At 51.6% G+C, this 22,622-nt stretch overlaps 1 protein-coding gene across 1 annotated transcript in view; it reads right to left on the bottom strand.

Annotated features, from left to right (window-relative positions):
* Nucleotides 1-22,622, bottom strand: part of SLCO2A1 (solute carrier organic anion transporter family member 2A1) — a 31,427-nt gene that overhangs the window by 5,704 nt on the left and 3,101 nt on the right. Inside the window, exons 2-7 of the mRNA XM_054207561.1 lie at nt 12,594-12,731; nt 10,433-10,595; nt 6,224-6,439; nt 4,019-4,117; nt 2,274-2,407; nt 1,012-1,093 (exon numbers count right to left, since the gene is read on the bottom strand). Of these exons, the coding sequence (XP_054063536.1) occupies nt 1,012-1,093; nt 2,274-2,407; nt 4,019-4,117; nt 6,224-6,439; nt 10,433-10,595; nt 12,594-12,731 (832 nt within the window). The remainder of the gene's footprint in view (nt 1-1,011; nt 1,094-2,273; nt 2,408-4,018; nt 4,118-6,223; nt 6,440-10,432; nt 10,596-12,593; nt 12,732-22,622) is intronic.

The following is a 22,622-nucleotide window of genomic DNA, read 5'->3' as shown; positions in this document are numbered from 1 at the left end:
TAATTTGGCCCGGCAGCTGGTAGGACCATGGCCAAAGTGCCCTGAGAGGAAGGTGGAAGACCAGCTCTGCTCGCCACCCTCCCTCACACACTTTCCAAACTCACAAGCCCCTGGAGCACTTAGCAAAAGACACGGTGCTTTTGTTTTTCTGGAGCAGGGGCCATATCCTCAGGCGGTGCAAACAGACAAAGCCACGAGGGTTTTGGCAAGGGCAGGGTCTGGCTCCTGCAGCTGATGAACACAGTGTATTTTCCTGGTGGGACATCACGTCCCCCGGCCCAGTCAGGACAGCCTTTCAGCAGAGACAGACCGAGTCCAGGATCCTCAGGAGCAGCTCTGTTTATTTGGTCTCTAATTAGCTTTCCCCTTCCAGCAGAGAGTGCTGCGGAGACCCAGCCTCATCCATCAAAGCCCGATGAGGTAGAGAAGAAGGAGCTGACAGCCTCAGGATACGACTGAGGTGGATGGAGAGGGAAGGAGGGGGAGGCTTTAGCTGGAAAGAAGTCATCACGGAGCTAAAACAAGTCATGAAACTGATCTCTCTCATCAGTGACATCCCTACTCAAGCCTTTTTCAGTCACGCATAAACAAACTGGTGGAAAGCTGCAGCGTGGTGACCTTCTCAAAGCGGCAGCTGGTGGCGCCGGCAGCCCCATGCCCTCTCCTGGAGCCGTGGGTGAAACCACGCAGCTAGCGTTTTTTCCAGCATGCTCATGCCATTTAAGATCCTCAAACCAATTTCCAGAGATGATTCAGACTCCACAGACTCCAACACCGCTGCCTTAGAGCAAGAGGGAGGCTGTGTCTACCTTCCCGTGGTCCTTAGGGAAGGGCACGCTACAGCCCTTGAGGTGCCTGAGCTGGCCCTGGCATCTCCACGCAACATGGTGGAGAGACTCAAAGGCCCCCAACAAAGCCCCTCAGCTTGAAAGCACCGGCATGGTGGTCTCCACCCACCCAGCACGGCCCGGCGCCCCCGTTCACCCTCGCCTTTGAGTGCCAGCCCTTTACTTTTTATAAACTCCAGCAGGGAGGTTTCTTCAGCCACCCCCTTCTCCATCTTCCTGAGCATGTCAGCCTCCACGTTCGGGACCTGGGGAGGGAGAGAAGAGCAGGCTGCGGTGAGAGGGGAGCACCCGTGAGTGGCTGGCACCGTCCTGGCTCCCAGCGAGGCTCAGGAGGAGACAAGTCTGTCCCGCGTGCCTTTGTCCCCCTGCCAAGCCTGTTTTCCTGCCCCGTCACAGCAAAGGGGTGAATTATCTCAAAAATCACTGCAGCCCTTGCGCAGAGCTGCCAGACAAAAGCCCGTCCTGCTCGGGGAGGTTTAAGAGCTTGGAAAGCTTTCCTCTCCCGAACCCTGACAAGATACCTCTCTTTTAATTTCTGCAAAAAGTCTGAATATGAAAGTTGGAGACAGGTCAGCTCAAGTCTGGTGAGTCCTCTAGCGATAATCATGAAATACTTTGGGTTTGATTTTGACCTTTAAAGAATCGATGATTAAACAGTTTCAACACAAAACAGAACTATTTTTGAAATGAAACCAGTGGAGCTTGGCTTTGAAAACACTGAAACGGAACGCTTTTTGACAGTTTTCCATCTTTTAAAACTTGTTTCAATGGGGAGCTTGTCTCTTTTCTGCAACTTTTTCCCAAAGGAAAAGCCCATTTATCAAACCCCGCTGCCCAGCTTTATCCCAGGGCTGCTCCCGCGTATGCCACGCTTGAGGACACTCTGGTCCGAGCAGGGGCTGTCACTGATGATGCTGCTGGTGTCAGGGGAGCGTCGCCTTGCAGAGGGTGTTGTAGCGGGGAGTTAACATCCAGCCATCACCAGCAGAACCAGGTCAGACACGTCAGGAGGGTCGAGCCCCTTCAGGCAGACCCCTACCAAGGAGGACTGCATGCAGGAACCCCAAGAAGTCACCCAGCCATCGTCCTGTCCCAGGAAAGGCGCAGGTCTACCCAAAACCTTCCCAACAGACGCTGTCGATGCAGCTAGTGGGAAGGGCATGAGGTCTGGGTTTGGTCTGCTGAGCTGTGGTGGTTCTGGCTTTCCAGCTAATGGTGAAGAAACAAAAGACCTCATCCTTCACATGTTAGAGGTGCAGATCTTGTTTGGAAGACTTTTCACTTGTGAGAAGTTGTAACCACATCTGAGACGGGTTACTGGGCTCCCTTCCTCCCTCCCACCCCTCTCCTTCAGGGACAGGTATTCCCTCCCCGAGCGCAGCCCTGTCACCAAGATGTTCTGGCCCTCTGAAAATGAGGTCTCACCTCTCCTTTCAGCATGTACCGAGGGAAAAAAAAATAAGGAATGGACGTGAGCACCAAGCAGCCTGAAGAGATCAGCAGTCCCAGCCACCAGGCTCCAATCCACCGCTGGTCCCTCGGTGTCAGGGCCACTGTAGCTGCAAGACAGAAGGACCCAGCATAAGAGCTCTGCTCCTGCACATCTAAGGGTAAAAAGAGCAAATATGGACTGGTGGAGCACGAAGGGTCCGTGTGGGCACAATCCAGAAGACTCCACTGGCCTGGAAGAGCAAATGGATGGAGGTGGGAGCTCCTCCCAGTGTTGGTAGCAAGACCAGCCCTGGTTGTGTTTGACCTCCTTTCCCCTGGCCAGGATCCTGCACTGCCACTCCCCGTCCAAACTGCGCGAAGCCTCCCAAATGACTGTAGGATGGATTTAGTCAGCATGCAAGTATGCTGATGGCATGGGTTCAACTCTTCCCTGCCGAGCCAGCCAGCAAGGCGGCAACTACGAGGGCCTGACTCCATCCTCCTCTGCTGGGGCATGAGGTGGGTTTAGACCACGCTGCCTGCCCGGGATGCTGAGCTGAGACAGGGACGGGAAAGGGCACAGCCACTTTCCTGGAAAACATTGCTGTCCCATTGTTCCAGGCTTGGTCACTCTCTACTCGCAGAGACCGAGGGAAGGACCCGTGCCGGCAGAAGAGTGCCATTAATGAGCCTGGTTTCCGAGTGGATGAAACTCTGGGCGCCTTCTCCGGAAAAAGGAGGAGAAGGTGAGAGCCGCTCCGTCTCCAGCGCAGACATCCTTCAGCTGGGCCAAGCGATGCTCACGGGAGGTTGACAGATTGCTTGGTTTGGCATGGGGACCTCATCTCCCCGTCTCCGGGACCTTACGGCTGGGAAAGGAACCAGCAGCAGCTCCGGGTGGGAGCCCCGTGCCAGGGTGCGGCAGGAGAGGAGCCCACGCCCCAGCGAAACAATCGCCCCGCTTCCCCAAACAGGACCACTCCACTCTGGAGCTTGGACGTCATCACGGAGCGACCAGGCAGAGGCTGCTAAATCTGTCTGCCGCCACGGGGAGCAAGCCAAGGCTTTTTGCCGTTTCCTGCCCCAGGTTCATTTATTATTCTTATCAGGCACCGGACAAAAATGTCAGGCGAGCTCTGATCTCTCTAAGGAAACACAGGAAAAGCGACATTAATGATGGAGCTGGGGAGAATTCTTTAGTGATTAAGTTACCAGAAATAATAAGCATGCACTGCAGATAAAGAAAATAAGCCCTGTGGTGGCACTGGCTTGGTCCCTCTCTCTGCAGATGCTGGTGAAGGGTGGTGGGGAGCAGGATGAGTAGACTTGAACCTTCCTGTGCAGCCTTCCTGTGCAGGGAAGATGGTTGTCTTCCCATCCCTGGATGCTTCAGATGTCCCCTCTCCCCTCCACCACCGTGCTGGGGTAGTGTGGTATTTCCTCAGCGTGGTGGCAGTGGGCAGACCCCAGCACTGACCACCTTCAGTGCAGCACCATGAGTAGGACACCGAAATGTCCCTACCACAGGGCTCCGCTTCAGTGGTGGCTTCAGGACCACTTCCCTCACGGAGAGATGGAGTGGAGAAGTGCACTGGAGGTGCTGTTCCAGGTCAGGTCTTTCCAGCAGAGTGGGTTTTTGGGTCACGGGACTGGTGGCTTCTGCCATAAGTCATCTCAGAGTGACCTTCTGACTCACAGGAGGCTTTTAGGAGGACCATTGTTACTTGAGAAATACTCACAGATGTCAACTCTTCCAATGTCCACGAAGAGCCGCAGCACCACGGATCCCAGCAAGTATCCAAAAGCAGGGCCGAACACGGCGATGGCAAAGAGGATGGCTGAAAAAAGGGAGCAGAGAACACCAGTGTGAGCAGGGAACAGTAGCCTGAGGCAGGAATGGTGTTACAGAGGAGAGGAGAATACAGAGGAGAAAACCCATCTTTTATCAAGCAGCAGATGATGAGAAGATCCCTGTTGCTCAGATACTGAACCTGGTGTTTACCTAACGGGAGGGCAGGCAGCTGCCTGCAGAAAAAGTCCCTCTGCTCTGCTGCAACCAAAGCTTTGCTGATGTGCTAAAAGTTGTCATCCACAGCGTTAATATCCATGATTCACTGTAACAAAGCGGGGAAGCCCTGAGAGCAGCAGGATGGTGGCAACCTGGGCTCCCGCAGGCGATGGAGACCTGAATCTCCTACAGGAGGCTAAGGAAACAAGGCCATCTCAGTCCTTGGATCCCAGCAAAAACATTTGGTGCAAACTTCAGGCAAGGTGAAAGATGCTGAGAGCAAAAAGGCAACAGATCACCCACAGCTGAACTATCCCATTCAAAAAATAGATAACTTGGACCTAACCCCTAAGGTCAAAATGTTTCCTTTTGACTTCTTTGGAATGAAAAGATTCAGGTTTCCTCCCTGAAAGAAACTCTGCACAACCTTCTTAAGATATTCAAAAGTTGCCAGTTTGCTTGTACTGCATTGACCATTTCTGTGCATTTTCCTGCTCTGGAGCCTTGGAGCATGTTGGGTATGAAAGATCATATCTCCCACTGCTATGCCTCAGCTGTGAACTTATTTTAAAAGCTTTTTTTTTTTTTTCCCCTTTTTTTTTTTTCAATTAGGCAAGGCAGTGCTTTTGTTTCTACAACACAAACCTAAGTAGTGAAGGGCAGGGTCTTTCGAGAAGGAGTATTTAACCTCATATGTAGACAGTAGTGTTCCCTTTTGTAGCAAGATGCTCAGACCTGAAACAAAACGAGACTCGAAGGGCAATGGTATTTACGTTGTATTGAGGCAATCCAGCCTCACAGTAGCCATGCCCCGTGACGTTCCCACAGCCCTGAAGTGACCACCTGTATTATAAAGAACAAACCAGTCCCATTTTCTTTCACCTTCAGCACCTGCAGGTTTGGGAATGCAAAGGGCACTCTGAGGTCCTGGGAACCGAGTGTCCCCTTTGCCACAGGGGGAAGCCAAGGATGCTCTGTCCCTCCTTTTGCCAGCCCACATACTATATTTGAGCTGAGAGGAGCGAGTACTGCCCACATGGGAGACTTTCTGCAGAGCTTGGGTGGTGCAGCACCTCTTCCCAGCAGGATCCCGGAGCAAAGCGTGCCTGGGTGGGTCTGGAGACCCTGCCAAGAGCTCCAGCGCTTGTCCAAAGCCTGGCCTTGGGAGTCTAATCCCTGAGGTTTTCCTTCTCCTTTAGTGCTTGCCTTATTTTGGAATATCCGCTTTTGACTCCTAAATCACTCTGATGCCTTTGGCCGCTTTAAAGACATTGTTCGGCACCAGGAGGAATCGGGTTTTTAAACAACTTATGGAATGAGCTCAAAGCTCACGTACACTGGCCAGCACCAGATGGGTTTTGGCATTCACAGGGAAAACCCATGCAGTTTAACATGGAAGCCAGCACCTATGTCTTTGCAATCAAGAAGTCCTCCCGAGCCTGGCAGCCCTTGCCAGGCAGGGACTGATTCCACAGCAAAAATATCGATTTTGAACCCTCGATGCAAAACCTGTGTTAATTGGCCTGCAGGCTGTCATACCTCTGGTTAAACCACGATCAACCGATACTCAACAAGAGCAGGAGACGGTCTCTGAGAAGGTTTCCTTACTACTCTTTCCCTGCCATGGATGGCATGAGTTCTCACACACACCAGGGAGAAGCCCCAGCTCATCCATCTCATCTCCTTGCCCTGGTTCTTTGGCTTTCCAGATCACAAACAGACACCCAGACCACAAATGTAACCCTACAGACAGCAGCTGACTCAAGGGGAGTGAGAGCCCAGCCTTTTAATGGGGGAGGATCTCACCTGAGTCCCACAGGCTGCTCAACCCATGCCCACAGGTTCCTCTCCAGATGAGCACCTCTATATCCACCTCTATATCTCACCTCTAAGGTCCGGAGGAAACAATACAATGTACGGCAATGATCCCACTTACCAACATACAGCGGGGAATTGTTTGCTTCCGCAAAGTCATCTACGTAGGATATCCCAAAGGGCTGGATGGGAACCGTTCCGATTCCAGCCAGCAGCTGGGCGATGACCATCATTGCCCATATGCTGCTGGCCTCCTTCTGGGGATCCTGGGTGGTGTTCGGGCACACAAACTTATTCTCTGCGTAGCAGAGTTCAGCCTGGACCTGGCTTTTGTTACCTGAAAGGGAGAAGAATGAGCATTACAACTCTGGGCACATCCCCTGCCTTCTCCCACGCTAAATCCCTAAATACAGGGAACCTCCCAGATTTGCTTGGTAGGCACACGCTGTTGGATTTCGGATGGATCGCTCATTTTATTTAGCAAGTCTCATCACCTTTCCCTTCCTTTAGGGCATTGTACTGATGTCAGCGTAGCAAACAACAACCAGGCAGGGATTTTTATCAAACTTTTAAAGACAAGCTGATCAGAGAAGATGGAAGCAAATCTATTTCTTCTGCGAAGGGTTGGTCCTGCAGCCCAACTCCAGCGAGCTGCATTCAAGCTGTCAGCGGGGGACAAAAACCTCTCCACCAAAGCTGCAGCAACGCCGGCCCCAGCCAACTGACAAAAGCCTTCGGACAGATGGTGTCAAAACCGGTGGAAAAAACCTAAATACTCATGGATGGAAAAATCATGACAAATGAAGGTGTTATGGAGCAAACAGAGTAAGCCCCGGTCTTTCGATGCTAGCTCTTCCTGTTCTGGCTTTGCTTTTTTCTTTTTTTTTTATTATTTGTAATTAGTTCAACATTCCTATCACATCTTTCTGGTTAATGCAGTAACTGTGGATTTTCTACACTTCTGAGTAAACAGACACAAAACAAAACCAAATATTTGTCAGGTGATTAGGGGTTTCCATTGGCGTAGTGCGGCAGCACATTCCTAAGAGTATGTCACCACAAAAATCCTTATGTGAGTCCATTCAAAACCACGTTGCCTAAAGGCTCCGCGTTGCCAGACAGAAGGAGCCTTCTTTTCTAATAAAGATTTTACCGCAGCAGAAGTGAGAGCCGCAGAAGTCTCTCCTGCCAGGTTGCTGTGGAGCGAGGCTGCTCTCGGCTTAACGAGGGCAAACCTAACGAGTGGCTGGCTTTTTGTTATGAGCGGTCTTTGCTCCCTTGTGGTACGTGGGCAGGAGCAGGGATCAATACTCTCTGGGACGATCTGGGTGCCCCGAGCAGGACACCCTGCCCCTGCCTCTCCATTGCCCGCAGCACCCAGGAGTGGCCCACCTCCATCCGAAGCAAGGACCTTACTTCTTCATACCACCCAGACATGGGGAGGTCAACCCTGCTCAAGGCTGCCATGCAAACTCCAACCAGGTCTGGAGTATCTTCATGGGCTGTAAATACCAGGCCAAGACACGTACAGCTCTGGGCAGGGAGCAGGACGATACCTGCTCCTTCGACTTGTTTGCTTCACAGTAAGAGCAGCCTCTGTCCCAAAGTCTGACCAGTTCGTAGCCTGACGCATGAATTTAAGCTGTCAGAAAACTTGCATGGTGCCTGATCCACTATTCCAAGCTGGCTGACTCGAAAAACACGGAGATGTTCGAGGCTGCGTAGCAGGGAGGCAGCTGCGAGCCAGCAGAGAGCTGCTCTTCGCATTTCCGCGCGAGCGCTTGGCGCGGTCTCAGCCCCACGCTGGGCCATCATTTTTAATAATGCTTCATGGGATCTGGGCTTGTAGATCAGCCATGCCGGCGCCAGATTTCCCAGAACTGATACAAGAGAGCAAAGCTGGAGGATCTCTAACCCTTTGGTGGGAGCAGAGGTTGTCAGGCAACTGTGAGCAGCTCCGTCCTCACTGTGCTTTGATCCCCACCTGGGGTTTGCATCCTGTTGAGCTGCAGTGAAGTCAGGACCTAACTAAAGGAAGCAACTTGCCTAAGGCCACCCAGCAGCTCCCCGTCAGAGCCAAGGCTCCCTGAGCCCAGAAGACCGGGCTAGAACGCGACGCACGGGGATCGAAGCTATTCCAGGAGAAAGCATCTTCTCACCAGAGGTGGAAGGCTTTCCCCAGCTGCCATCCCCCTCAGCGGCACAGCCATGGGGCGAGAACTTGGTACAGAGACAAGGTGACTGAGGGTTTTTGGAGGTGGCAATCCCCAAGGAGGCCAAGGCTCATTGGCATCTTGAGGATTCAGGGGCTGAAGTCACTTTCGGAAGACCAAAGCCAGCCTTGTGGCACGCCACGCAGGCTCTCCTGTCTATTGCATTCTGCACGGAAACTGGAGCTGTCATGGTACACACTAGCTTGCTCCCAAAGCCTGCCCAGTTAAACCAGTAGCCCACTTTAATTGTTAAGGCTGGAGCAGAAAAGGCCCTGAGGACACTGCTCTACCACCCACACAGTGCTCAGCAGCAGGGAGATAACCTCACTTCTCAGGCTGCAATACCTCTGTGACTCCAGTAAAGACAATGCTGCTTTGCTTCCCAAAACGCTTTGGGCTACAGGCAAACCACCAGCGGCACTTGGGTTCAGCCTGGGCTCCCAGCGTTTGCTCTTCTCCCCGGCGCTGCCACAGCCCTCAGCTGCCTGCAGTGAGGCCACCAAGAGCAACGTCTTTTGTCCCACACAAAAGCCAGGAGGAAGGTCAAAGCTTAGCTGGTGCAACAAGGCATACACACACAGCAAGACTGCGCTTTCAAGCCTTCTTTATAGGCTCAGAGAATCACAGAATGGTTTGGGTTGGAAGGGACCTTAAAGATCATCTCATTCCACCCCCCTGCCCTGGGCAGGGACACCTCCCACCAGACCAGGCTGCTCCAAGCCCCGTCCAACCTGGCCTTGAACACCTCCAGGGATGGGGCAGCCACAGCTTCTCTGGGCAACCTGGGCCAGGGGCTCACCACCCTCACAGCAAAGAATTTCTTCCTAAGATCTCCTCTAAATCCCCCCTCTTCCAGTTTGAAGCCATTACCTCTCAGTCCTATCACTACACGCCCTTGTAAAAAGTCCCTCTCCAGTTTTCTTGCAGGCCCTTTCTTCATCAGCCAGATGAACTGCTTTGCCCCCTCGAGCTTGTGGCACTGACCTACAGCACCGTAGCTGTGAACTTCTTGAGCAGATAAGGGCCATCCAAATGAGACTCATATGGCAAGAACCATTCTGGTATGAACCCAGCTCAGTGTTCAGAAGATCACAATGCCTCAGTAGCAAGGTACTATAGAACCTCTGAGCTCAGGAAATGCACCAATGGCCCAAATTAGCCAGAAGTGAAGTGATTTGTCCACGATCACATGGGGAACCAGTGGCAGAACCAGCATTTCCTGCACCCGAGGGCTTCTTCCCCATGTCTGCTGCCCCATCAGCAGCCCTCTCTGCTCGCAGTTGGTTTCACCCCTGGCTTTTTAGGTAGCCAAGTGACACGGCATCGTTGATAACAATGCTGTCATCACTAGGCAGAGATGCAGCTTCCAGAGCTGCAGCTGGGGCACTTCTGCTGCCACAGAAAGCCAACCTATCTCGAGGATGCTCAGGGGCAGGTTGGAGGGACACACACCACACATGCAGAAAGCAGGGACACGGCTTGCTTAGAGACCTGAAGAGCGACGGGTGGGCACAGCCAGGAGAGAAGCATATTTAAAACAATATATTAAGCCAGTTAAATTATTTTTCAAGTATATTTTATCGTATCCGTGTGGAAGGTTATGCTCTCTCACTGCCTGTGGAGTGTCCTTACAAATATCCTGAGGTTGGCATGTCCCTGTGGAATGACGGCTCTCTCAGTGGTCTCAACCCTACGGCAAACTCCTTGGGCACGGATGAGGTGTCTTGGCAGGCTGGAGAGGAGATCCTGGCTGCTGAACTTGAAACACAGACTGCTCCCTCTGGAGGCCTTCAGGAGCATCTATGGGGAATTTAGGTACTTACCCTGACCACAGAACTTGGCACCTGAAACCGCGCTTGGAATGACACGCCCGGAAGGGGCAGAAGGGGTCCCACATGTAATTATTGCATTCAGGAGGGGTTGCAAAGCTATACCGAACCCAGGCTTAAAATAGCAAATCTCTGCCTTAAGTCCTTCCCTCCAAACATTGCGTTTAAATTGTGTGTGCGCTGGACACAACCCCTCTTTTTGGGTAGGCACCAGTAACCCAGCCCAGAGCAACTTGAGATGGGTTTTGTGCTGGGACAGCTCGTGGTGATGAGGGTGGAGGCACTTACCGGCGCTAAGCGTGGTGTATTCGTAGGGGTCCGATAGGAAGTGGGGCAGGGTAACCAGGAACGCTCCCAGCGCCAGCAGCAGCCCCCCCACGCCGATCACCCGCGGGCGGTGAACACGGCTGCCAAAGTAGCTGACGAAGATGATGAGGACGACGTTGCCGATCTGGAAAGGGCACAGCGAAATGGCGAGAACATCAGAAGACATTCACGGAGGAAGTCAAGACCCCGTGACTGTGTTGGGGTGGGCGGAGAACTCTCTTTCCAGGTGGTGTATGACCCTCACAAGAGCAGGAACAGGACAGCCCTGTACCCTGCATGTTCACAGCAAGTCAGTTCTCCCTTCTCATCAAAAGCTGGCGGGCCAGCTCCTTGGTTTCTGTCACCTGTGTGCATCCCCTGTTGTCACAGATGGCTTCACAACCTCCCTGTGATCTGCCTGGGGCTTTTTTCAGCACCCACATCTGCCCTCACCCCACAGGTTGTAGCATAAACTAATAATTCCCCCAAACAGAGCATAAATGAAGAATATTGCCTCCATTCCCATGACTAAACAGACACGAGCCTAGCTACAAAGTCCAGCTCATTGCAAATGTTTGCGACTCTGGACATTTGCAACTGCAGATATGATCAGCTGAAAAAAACCATGAAAACATGCAGCTTACTCAGGCAAGTAGATGAACACCATAAAATTACCATTACATGGGCTTTGTCAGCTTGGGACAAGCTAAACATTATTTTAACCTCGGCATGCATGGCTAAGAATACTTTTTATTTACGTCTACATGGGCTGCCTTGTTTGTCTCTTTGTGGTTTTTGTTCTTGGAATCGTTGCAGCCATCAACGCAAAATGATTGTGGCCCTGGACAGGCAGGGGAGCTCACACGGAGCTTGAGGAAAGCACAGAAACCTCTCTCATAAAGCAGAGAAATAAAGACGAATCTGTTATCTGCAAGCTGTTACTCTTTATACTCCTGCAGTAACAGACTGTCCTACATGATGTTTACTTTGGTGTTACTTCTCATGGCGTTAATTCTCATAATTAAGTTCTCTAGTGGATAAAAGGAGCACGTGGGTTACAGCTTTGAGGTACTCTGCAGGGCTTAATTATGCCAGTTCATCATTATCAGTGCTATAACTGTCCATACTGGGTCTCTTTCTTTGCACGGTTTGGTCCCAGTCGCAATCAGTGGGAAGTCTTTCACTGGTCTCAATAGGCTTTGAACCAGTCTTTTTAACTCCAGCTGTGGGTGCTGGTTGAGGTAAGACCTGGGCATCTACTTCCCCAAGGACCCGGGAGGATTCCCAGTGCCCAGCCTCTTGGTGGAAGATCCCATGGGAGAAGAGCAGCTGTACGCAAGGTGGGCTGCCACCAAGCACTTCTTTGTCTGTGCCATCAAAAGAAAGCCTCTGCCAGCAGGTCTTTTCCTAGTCGTCATTGAAGTGCTGCCAGAAAGGACACAATTCATGACAATGTGAACTGGAAAACTTATTCCAGAGGAGTAAGTGATTAGAAAGCGTTTGTGAGAAAAATCCTCGGCCAGCTCAGCAATATGCAGTGAGAGTCAGTCCTTTGCCACAGGGCCACCAGGAGCTGGGAGCATTGGAGAAAAAGGATAGATCCTGGAGAGACTGCTGGCTGGGGTTGCCTTTTAGAGGAAGCTTGGAATGACTCAGGCCAGCATCATTCCTAAAGCCAATGAGAAACCTATGAAAACAGATACTTTTACTGGAAATTGCTCACAGAGCAGTAGTTGCGTGGACACTACTCGTAATAAGATGCTCTTCTTCACAAAAGCTTTAAGAACTGTGATTCATGGAGAAGAATCACATTGCATGTTTGCCTTCTCCCAGTCACGTCTCTGCTGGAGATGTATGGCATCACAGGGTGGAGTTGTCTCCTCTGAAGCAACCTGCTTTCTGCTGCTGCTCTCCAAGGTCACGTCCTCACCACATAACCCCATGTTCAACCTTCTGGCATGTGGTACAGCAAAAGTGAGGTGTGAAGAAGTGTCCAGGCACAACAACAGCTGCTTCATTCAGCACATGTAGGTATGGCCGAGGAAGCACTGGGTGTGAACAGCCCTGAGACCCTATTCTGGGAAGGTCCCCCCGTGTTCTGTCCACCCCGCAGGGCCTCTGCACAAGTGTCTCACCCAGTTACCTCATGCAAGCTGGAGATGAAACCTGAAGAGAGACTGGAGAGCCCAAAGCGCTTCTCAATGGTGGTGAGGCTGCTCTTGAAGTTGGCGCTGTAGAGGAGCTGAGAGAGCTGGAGAAGCCCGTGGCATAGCACAAACACCTGCAGTCAAAAAGAAAGTGCCATCCCAGTTAGTGCGTGTTGGTGTGTAACTGGTGGAGATCATGCCCCGTGCAAGGGATTTGAGAGTCATATGTGCATGGACTCAAGTTGGCCAACACAGCTGCACCTCTGACATGCAACAGGTCTACTGAAGGTCTCAGTCCTGGATCCCTGATTAACTTAGCTTTGTAAAATGAGCGATGCAGTGTTCAGAAGACAGGACAAGGAGCTCCAGTTTTATCTTTCCTCTGCTTTACTGGTATCAATATTCATTGGTATTCACACTCTGGCAACCCTTGTGCAACCCACAAGAACAACCCTAGAACCTGAAGGGGACCTGTTTGCACTGGGAGTTGTACAATGCTAAATGAGAGAGGTCTGACTTTGCATAGATTTGGCGGGTGCTCCTGAGACCATGTTAGAGCCAACCCTGCAGCTGAAAGGGAGCCATGCTGGTTTAGACTACCTGAGATCCAGTATTTCCAGTCGGCCCCTTGATTCACTCAGCAGTAAAGCCAATTAACAGAACCTGCTCCAAGGGGTGTTGCAAGAAAAAGTAGGAAAAGGGCTTTAAAAGCCCCAGAGGGAAAGGATGAAATATGCACAACATAGTCTCACTACTGGAAGACCTCTGTAGTATTCTAAAAACAGCATCTTTCCCTCGAGCCGGGCTGCGAGCCCAGCTAGAAACCAAGGTGAGCGGAGGCAGAGCTTTCGGGGAGCAGAGGAGGGAATACAGAGGGTTTACGGGGCAGGGCAGAAGCGTGGTCGAAAGAGCCCGGGTGGCCTGGGAGAGGAAAGCGCTCTCAGCCAGGGATGCAAGAGGCAGCTCACAAGGGTCTTTTGATCTATATTTAGTCAGAATAGTTTTCCTTTATTTTTCTTGGAATGGAATGCGTCCACACGGTGCCAAAAGTATTTTAAAATAATTTAGAAAGAAAGACAAAAAAAAAAAAAAGGGAAAAGGTCTTTTTATTTAAATTCACAGGAAATCAAATATTTGCTGAATACCGGAAGCGTGTCCCACAAAGATAACGGCGGGAAGTCCAAGATGATGAATGGGGGATCAAAGGTATTGCAGAGCTGACAAATTCCTTATGTCCTTGGCTAGGAGAGCAGCAATACTCATTATTAGCATTTATTTGAAACAGTGGTAGCACCCAGAAGCACCCATTTTGTGGGGAAAACCCCAACTCCTCCATCAGAAAAAGAATTAAATTGTCCACCTGACACAGAGGATGCAAATGCCATAGGTGGATGAGTGGCTTTTTGAGGAGCAGAGGAGGATGCGGAGCCAGGTCCAGCAATTACAAGAGAATTTGGGTAAGAGAAGATGGGCGAGAAGGTGGCTTCTTGGGAAGCTTCTCCTGCGAGGGAGGATAGCACCAGCCAGAGGAGACAGCTGGGTATCTAAAAGCATAAGAGATGGAAGAGATGCTGGCAGACAGTGGGAGAGAAGAGGTTGGAGGTGAAGGAGAAAAGGGAGCCCTGGCAGTGTGAGGGCAGGCCGGGAACGACCTGGAGACCACAGAAAAGTAGAAGGAGAAAGGCAAACACCAAAAAAGAGGGAAGAAGGGTCATAGGGACATGCTGCCATCACGAACTCTTCAGCCACACCTTGGAGGGGTGTCAGCAGAAGGGCTAGCATCTGCCACCGCCGTAGCTGAGCAGGAGGGGACAAAGTCCCAGGCTGGGACTTTGCCCCAACAAAAAGCTGCAGAGCAACGCCGTGGGGTGTAACGTGGGAAACCCTCCCAGACGGGGACAAAGTTGAAGTGAAACATCTGAAAGTAAACTCTTGAAGCAGAATGACCTCTGCACCCTCCAGCTATCGACTCCTACGTTCAAAAACCTGTCCCAGCACATGGTCCTGCTGGTGAAAGCTGGATCCACCACCTTCCCCAGTCCTGACCTGGGATCACTGTGTAATTAGTCCAGCCGGGCTGGTCTGGAGCAGAGAGGTGACTCCCATGAGGATGAGAAATGGAGAGGGGATCTGGTTGCCAGAGAACATTAATTTTTTGTTCCTGCAGCTCTGGCCAGACCCTACTGAAGTCACTCAAAGAAGGAAGCGCCGGCTAAACAGCGGGAGGGCAGGGACCGCCTGAGATGCAGAGCAGCTGGAGGGAGAGCTCTCCTGGTGTGAGGCATTAGCCGGAGAAGCAAAGCTGTTTACCAAGGGGAGGGAAGAGGGTGGATCACCAAGGCTGAATTTAGGGCAGCAAATGTCAGCTTAATCCCAGGGCAGACAGGGAGATGAGAAGCGTTGGGGAGAGAGAGGATGCTGACAGGGAGGGAAGATGAGGAGGAAAGGCAGCCTGACTCCCCAAAATGCTGGGGTTGGCAGGGAGTGGGGAGAAGGCAGAGGCATGGAAGGACCATAGGGGACCAGCACTGGTTGTGCTTCATGAAGATGGAGAGCAGGAGATGAGAGGGACAAACGGTGGTCAGGAAAAGGCAGAGCTGGCCTGAGGTGGGTTTATGCATTGGTGATAACCTGGGGACGGACAAACTGGGGCTGTGGATCCCAAGGGAGCAACCTGGGGCTGCCTGCCATGAGGGAAGGCAAGGTGGGAGAAATGCAGGTGGAGAGCACCGAAGAAAGGAGAGAAAGCTGCTGGCACTGAGACCACCCAGCGGCCTCAGCCCTTGGATGTGGAGAGCCTGGAGGATGGAAGGGGAAGGGCAGAGGAGATATTCTTTTTTTGGCTTGGGAAGAAGATGCCACCCAAAACAGTCAGAGCAAAGCAAAACCGCCTGTGCTCCAGGACTTGTGCAGCTGGAGCTTGGCTTTTCCAGACGCACTTTGACTGTCTGGAGTTGAAAGATGTGCCTGATTTAAGATTTCCTGACAACTGATTTAAGATTCAGCAGACTCAATTCTAATGAAAATAACGAGGGCCCAAACTTTGAAGGCTCTGAGTGCAAATAGCTGGGAGAGGGGCTTACTTGGAGGGCTCCCCAAAAGGAGCCCCTGCACCGCCTGACCTTGGCACCGGCCGGGATGCTCCAGCTGGGAAGAGCAGACCTCTGAGGCTGGTGGAGATCAAGGGCACCACGTTCCCATGTCCCCTCACAGGTTCTCACGGGTCTCTCCCATCCCTGTCGCTCTCCCCATGCATCCCCATCCCCACACGTTCGTGCTGACCATCCCCAACCTGCTGGTCCACGGACACCAGCACCGAGCTGGTCCCTTCCAGCTGCGGAGAGCATCAGATGTGCGGCTCTGGCCCCACACACCCGCCGAGCAACCCCAGGAGGGGACGAAGCTGCTATCACCCGTCTTCCATAACACTTAACGAGGGAAGGTTTTTAAAGAAGAGCCAAGCTCATCTGAAGGGAGGTTTTGCTGATGCAGAGCCAACACAACGGCACTGAAGGCGAAGGCATGGTGGGAGGTTAAGGAGTCGGGGGCACTCCCACGAAGTGCTGACCCTCCGGAGCAGATGCTCCCATCAGAGCCTGGTGTATTTCTGGAGCTGCACAGGCCAGCAGCAATATCGGGTGGCCAGGGAGTGGCGCGGAGAGGCCAAAGGCGTGCGCCCACGTGCACCCCCACACACTCACACAACATCCCCTCTTAATCATCCCCACGTTTCCTTCGGAGTGCCTGAGCAACCCTGACTCCAGGCTGTTTATACAAGGCACTTGACTCCTTTCCAAGAGGCACTTTGTTTAAAAGGGGAGAAAACAGCTGGGGGAAGGTCCTTCGCAGGCACGCTGCTTCCCCCCGCCAAAGTTCATGGGGAGTAGCACCTCCCAGGACAATACCTTTTCCTAAGGAAGAGAAACCCGCTCTGCTGCAGGGAAGAGAGGGGACTGGTCCCTCCATGGTCTGGACAACGCTTCTCTGGTTCAAAGCAGAGAGCTGGCAGCTATTCCATCAATCCTAACCCAAACCTCCTTTAGAGGAGATGTGTTTAACAAATACTCGACCCGGAGGGCTGGTGGGGCTGAGCCAGGGGCGGGGGGCAGGCTGGGCTCCAGGCAGCCTCCGAGGCATCCCCCAGGCATGGGGATGCATCAGCAAGGCTGAGATCCTGTGCTGGCACCAGACGTCCCCGTGGAATTCCAGGTATGGCCATGGCTGGCATGCTTCTGGGAGACACCCGAGATGGAGTTTTGGCCCTTGCAGCCACCTCAGAAGACCCACTTGCACCCTTTTCCATTTCTCTCTAGCTCACAGGGAATAAAATAAGGCTCTGGGAAGGGAGAGAGAGTCTCCCAGCCTCCCACTGAAGCCACAAAGCAGCCAAGGATGAGGAAACCAGAGGCAGGGGGCAAATCTGTCCTTGAGGTGGGTGGTTTTGGGGTGAGGAGCAGGTTGCTGCTGCCGGGGCTGGATGCGCGCACGGGGAGCAGGCAGCGTTGCGGGCAGTGCTGGTAGGCAGCAGGTGCTTGCACTGCCCCACGTCACGTACTGGGTCCGCTAAGCCGTGTTGCCTTATCTCACGGCGCTCTCTTTCCGCATTGCTTATGTAAGATAATGCACTGTCAACACTGTCACCGGCCTTAACAAACAGCCACCTGAAGGTACACAGAGATTGGACTCCAGAAAAGGCTACTGTGACATGTTTTTTTGTGGGGCGGGGTAGGGGAGCATCCCTTGGTCACCAAGGCAGACAGAAAAAAAATGCTTGGCAAGTTGGGTTGAATAAGAAAAAAAAAATCCAAAACCATGAAGTACTTGAAAACCCCAGCGTGCAGTGTTGGACATGGGTCCAGGCCAGGTAACAAAATTCAAATTTCTTGTTATTTGAAACTCTCAAAGGAGTTTCTTGTTATTTCAAAGGCCTCTACGGAGCCTCCAGGATCCAGGAGACTCCTCCAACGTGGGAGTCTGGCTCCACTCTGCAGGGACTGGGGGTTAGGGAAGATGATGCTATGTGCATCACAGCCACTGCCCCTTTCTCTCTGCCACCTGCAGAAGCAAGTTAAGGGTTAATTCTCTGCTCTGCTTCCACAGCTTCATGCTGCAATAGCAACACTCATATCCCAAGTCATCCCTCACCTCGTTTTTCAGTGTTTTCACCTCAACAGCTCTGTTTGGAGACCGAGAAGGTGGAAATCGTGATGGGGCAGCTCACCCAGTGAGGAGAGAGCCATCTCCGGCTCTCATGTCCATGCACTGGTGATCACCTCCATGCCCAACGGCCTTCCCATGGCAGCACCGCTAGCAGTGGGGCTGGAAAGACCCACGGTTTACTTCATTAGATGGATGCAAGAGCTGCCTGGGGAGCTGTATAGAGGAGCGGAGATCCCCACAGAACTTGCCAAACTGCTCCCAGTTGACCGATGACACTGAGGTAGGACGCAGCCAAGAGCAGTCGTCGCCGGAAGGCACAAAATGAATCTGCCTGGAGTAAATGTTTGGAAAGGACAAGGAGTAAGGGTGCTCTGTTAGCTCTTTCCTCCGCATAGTACTATTAGAGCTGCATTTTGGGCTCTGGAGGGCCAAAGCAAAATTCTATTGACCTTAATGGAAAGTCATGGCCCAAAGCAGGAGACCCCAACCTGCCCAACTCTGAAGGCTTCTTCCACTTTACTTTCCTGAGCTCCCAAGGGGAAAAAAAAAAAAAAAGAAAAAAAAAAAAGGGAAAGGAGCAACTTCAGGAAGGAATAAGAATATCTCCAAAATTATAATAGTCAGGGAGAAGACAGGCTCTTTGCTTTAGAGCTTGTGTACGATCAACGCTCACTACACTAAGAGATCCTCCTGCAGGAGCACGGCTGAGGTCACTCGGTCCCAAAGAAATGCATCAGTTGGAAATGAAAAGTATACAGACATGCGTGGGGTAATACGTCCCTCCTTGGCCTCTCTTTCTTTCTTACATGCAGCCGCCTAGATTTAAAAGCAAAACGCACCGTGAAAGATGAAAATTAAAAAAAAAAAAAAAAAAAAAAGGCAATGTTTCCACAGAAGGAACCAAATACCCTGCCACACAGCACATCCCTTAGCACAAAACCTCTGAGCCTGGAGCACAGTCCAATGGCAGAAGCTGGCTCCTAAATTTTATTTCTACTGCAAAACACCCACCCCCCCACTAATAAACAAATTAAAATGGTTAGGGATTGTCTGAAGCGCTCCGCTGCCCAGATTATTAGTGGCAACGATGACTGTCTCCTGCCAAGTGATCCGGCGTTTTACAACCCCCGATTGTCAAGTGCAAAGACAATGTTTGCTCTTTTTGCAACGAAGGTACACACGAGGTTTCCCTGCACGGTATCCCCGTGCCCTTGCAAGGTCTGTGCAAGCCCAGCTCTGCTCAGTTGCTGTAGAGGGAGCGCTCCAGGGGACACAAAAACCCGTCCCTGCCTTAATGCGCAGGTGCGCGTTGCAGATGTCAGAAGGAAAGGAGGTTTTTTGGCCGCGGAGGATCGCTGAGACCAGACCCCCAGTGTGTGAGGTGCGAGGCTTTGCTGCTTCCCCAGCTGCTGCCAAGAAAACACTGCGGCTTACAAAATACGCTGCGTATCGTTAAGCAGCTTGCTTTCTTCCTACAACCAGACCGAGCACACAGGTAGGTTGTGTGGTTGGGTCTTCGCTCTTTCTCCTTTTCCGAAGGTCTTTTTTCCTCACGGTGCATCGGGATCCATTCGTGATCTCCTAGAAGACAGCTTCAGCTTGGCTTCGTTTTCCCTGACCCACAAGCATATGTAAACACGCCTCTCACACGCCCACAGCCCTGGCCATGCCTCGTGCTCCCTATCAGCGACACTCCTCTCCCATTTTGCTCGTGATAATCTTATCTGTGCTGACCACTCCTTGGTTGTTTGGGCACTGAATCACCTCGCCCCTCATAAAATTATCTTGTTTCATGTCTCCTAGACCTTGATCCCACTAAACTTTCCAACCTGATTTACCCTCTGGCTCTTCCCCATCTTTTTCTTTATCCTGCTGCTGGTGTTACTGGTGAAGGTCAGAGGGTTCTTCCCTTTTGAAACCTGATCCCACCAAAACTGGATTTAAGCACAGTGTCTGATCCATCCTAAACCAACCTTTGCTTTCTGATGCCAGCACCACCACCTCAAATGCCGGAAGACCCCAGTCACAGCAGGTCCTTCTCCCCATGCCACCCCACTTGTCCTTAAGGACCCTGCTTGCTTCTTTGCTACAAATGTTTATCCAACTTGCCATCTCTCCTTGCACAGCACTCAGTATCGGAATATCCTTTGACTTGCTTAAATCAAGGGCCCTAATCAACAATGACTTTCTCCTTTCGGTGCTTCCCTCTCCAAACTTACAGCCATGCTGTCTTCACACCAATGACCTGACGAATCTCCTATTCTTGCTAACGGCAAAATAAAGCAATTCATAATCTTTTCCAACAGGATATGAGAGCACAACTTTTACATCTCCAGGCTTCTGAAATATACTCCTCAGCAAATTCCTTCACTTCCCTTAAAAGGAAGGGACAAAAAACCTGCCGTGATACTGTTGGGACCTCAGACCCCAAGGCAAAGCTCCTGTTTCTTCTGCAGAAGGCATCCAGCCTCCCCAGGGAGGGAAGAGCTCCTTGCTCCTGGCCATCGCACCCTGCATGCAGCCAGTATCTTCACCCTGGGATGCTTTAAAGCCATATCACACCCTGAGAGCCCGCAGTCTCCTCCTGACCCTGCTGTCTCCTCTCCTACACTCTTCTATACCACCCCTCTCCCTGCCCCCAGTATAGCACCCAATTTAAGTCTGCCCCGAAGGCTTTTAACTCTCCCCCCTGGACTCCCTCCAGCTGACACAAATGATGATAACTCCCCGTCATCCTCCTGCTTCCTTTTCCACGCCAGGCGGTCCGCAGGGTAAAAGCCTCCCGCTGCCCGTGCTCCCAACCATTTCAGGCTGCTCCTCTGCACTCTCCAGCGAACCGGCTTCCAGCTGAAACCAGTCCAACTCAGCTAAATAACAAGATATTTATAAAGCTCTCCTCCTTGTCATGTTTCTGGAGATCCTGATCAAGCAATTAGCTATCGATTAAAATAGCACAAAACCATGAAAGAGACAATAAAGGTGAAGAAGACAAAACATTTGAGGTACTGCAGAGACAACACCTTTGAAATAATCCTTTTTCAGTGGCTGCCTGGATGGGCAAGGACATGATGATTGGAGACAGCAGTTAGGACTCTGGACCAGGGGACACTCATGGGGTCCATGGCCATGCTTGGGTATCAAAAAGACCAACCATCCACTTCTCCTCCACTTTTCAAAACTGTTTTGTTCCTTTAGGCCGTGAGGTCCTCAGCATCCCCAGTACCACCATCCACCTGAAGGTTTGTTTCATCCTGCATTTGCCAAGCAGAGCAACTACTACCTCCTAGTGCCAGTCAGCACTGCCCTGGAAGCTCTGGTGAACTTCAAAGTAGGGGCCTGCCCTTGCTCATCACCCATCTCCACCACTGCCGTGTGATTACCGGGATGCTCTAGGTTTCTCACAGGGGACAGTGCTCAGCAGCAACCTCCCAGCCCCAAAGACTGAGGGCCTTTTGCATTCGGCTGTCTTCAAGGTGGTTCAAGACAAACAGCCAACTTCTAGAGGGGTTCAAGCAACCTTGCAACATCTGAGAGGGCACTCAAAAACATAAGCACAATGACCAGGTTTCTTCCAGCTACGAGATCATAGAATCATAGAATAGTTTGGGTGAGAAGAGGCCATGAAAGGCCACCTAGTCCAATCCCCCTGCCACGAGCAGGGACATCTTCAACTGGATCAGGTTGCTCAGAGCCCCGTCCAACCTGGCCTGGAATGTTTCCAGGGATGGCGCAGACACTAAACACGCTGTCAGGTGAGCTAGGTGGTGCCCTGAAATATCAGTGTAGACAGAGCCTTGATGCCGTCCGGTGTAATTGCAGTATTAGCTACAGTCGTTAATACCCACGTATAACCAGGAGTAACTTCCACAGCAGCAACAAGGAACTGTCACCAACCACGTTCCCGCAGGGTACAGAGATCAGCTGTAAATGCCTGCTGTGTCAGAGCACAGATATGAGCCAGCAGCCAAATCCACAGGGTATTGCCTCCCCGACCACCTGCGTCTGCACTGGCTCTCCTGCATCCTCGGCAGCACCTCCGTGCCACCCATCCCCAGAGCTGCCCTCCCATCCCGCCCCTTCAAATCCCTGCAGAACCATTGAAACTCCCACTTTCCACCAGGACCTTTCCCCTTCTGATGCCCATCCCCAGCACCATCGTGCTCCCTAACTCCGAACACCAGCGGTGATGGGGCCAGTGCCAAAAACCACCCCGAGAGCGATGGGAAGCGGTGCGGGGAGGTGGTGGGCCCCCGTCGCGGAGAGCATGGAGGAAAAAGATGGCTTGCACGGAAAAATAATTTGTTACTTTTGGCCCCAGCCCTGTGAAAGGCACTCTGAAAATGATCTTGGCATGTGAGCCTTAGGGAATAAATATTAATTTAGTGATTAGGACTTGGAGCCTGCTACAGCTAAGGGATTTTGTTGTGTTGGAAACACTGTCCTGGTCAGAAACTGCCATCCCTTATAAGAGGACATTGCGTCTCATTAATTTAAACCCCTTCACAGCATCTCTCTCAGTGTGGGATGATGCCAGCAGCTTCCCACACAATTAGGTGCTGGATGAAAACTTTATATAATGCGTTATTTGCAGCACCAAGGGCTTCTCATACAAACAAGAGCTACAAAGCCATATAAACCCAGATGCTTACTGGACACCTTGTCCTCTGACGACCCATTCACAACAAAACAACTTCCCAAACCTGGAAATTCAGTTGTGACACTTCTTCTACTAATTTTTTGAGGCTGAGAGGATTAACAACTGTGCACAGGCTACTGCTTTCCTACCTTGAAGCAGTTATATTTTTTTTTTTTAACGTACGCATATTTTTAACACAAATGTCACATCACAGGAAGAGCGAACAGGT

The sequence above is a fragment of the Rissa tridactyla genome, chromosome 6 (assembly GCF_028500815.1).
Source record: "Rissa tridactyla isolate bRisTri1 chromosome 6, bRisTri1.patW.cur.20221130, whole genome shotgun sequence".
NCBI lineage: Eukaryota > Metazoa > Chordata > Aves > Charadriiformes > Laridae > Rissa > Rissa tridactyla.
Note: the sequence above shows the minus strand (reverse complement) of the source record. Positions and strands in the feature narration are given on the sequence as shown.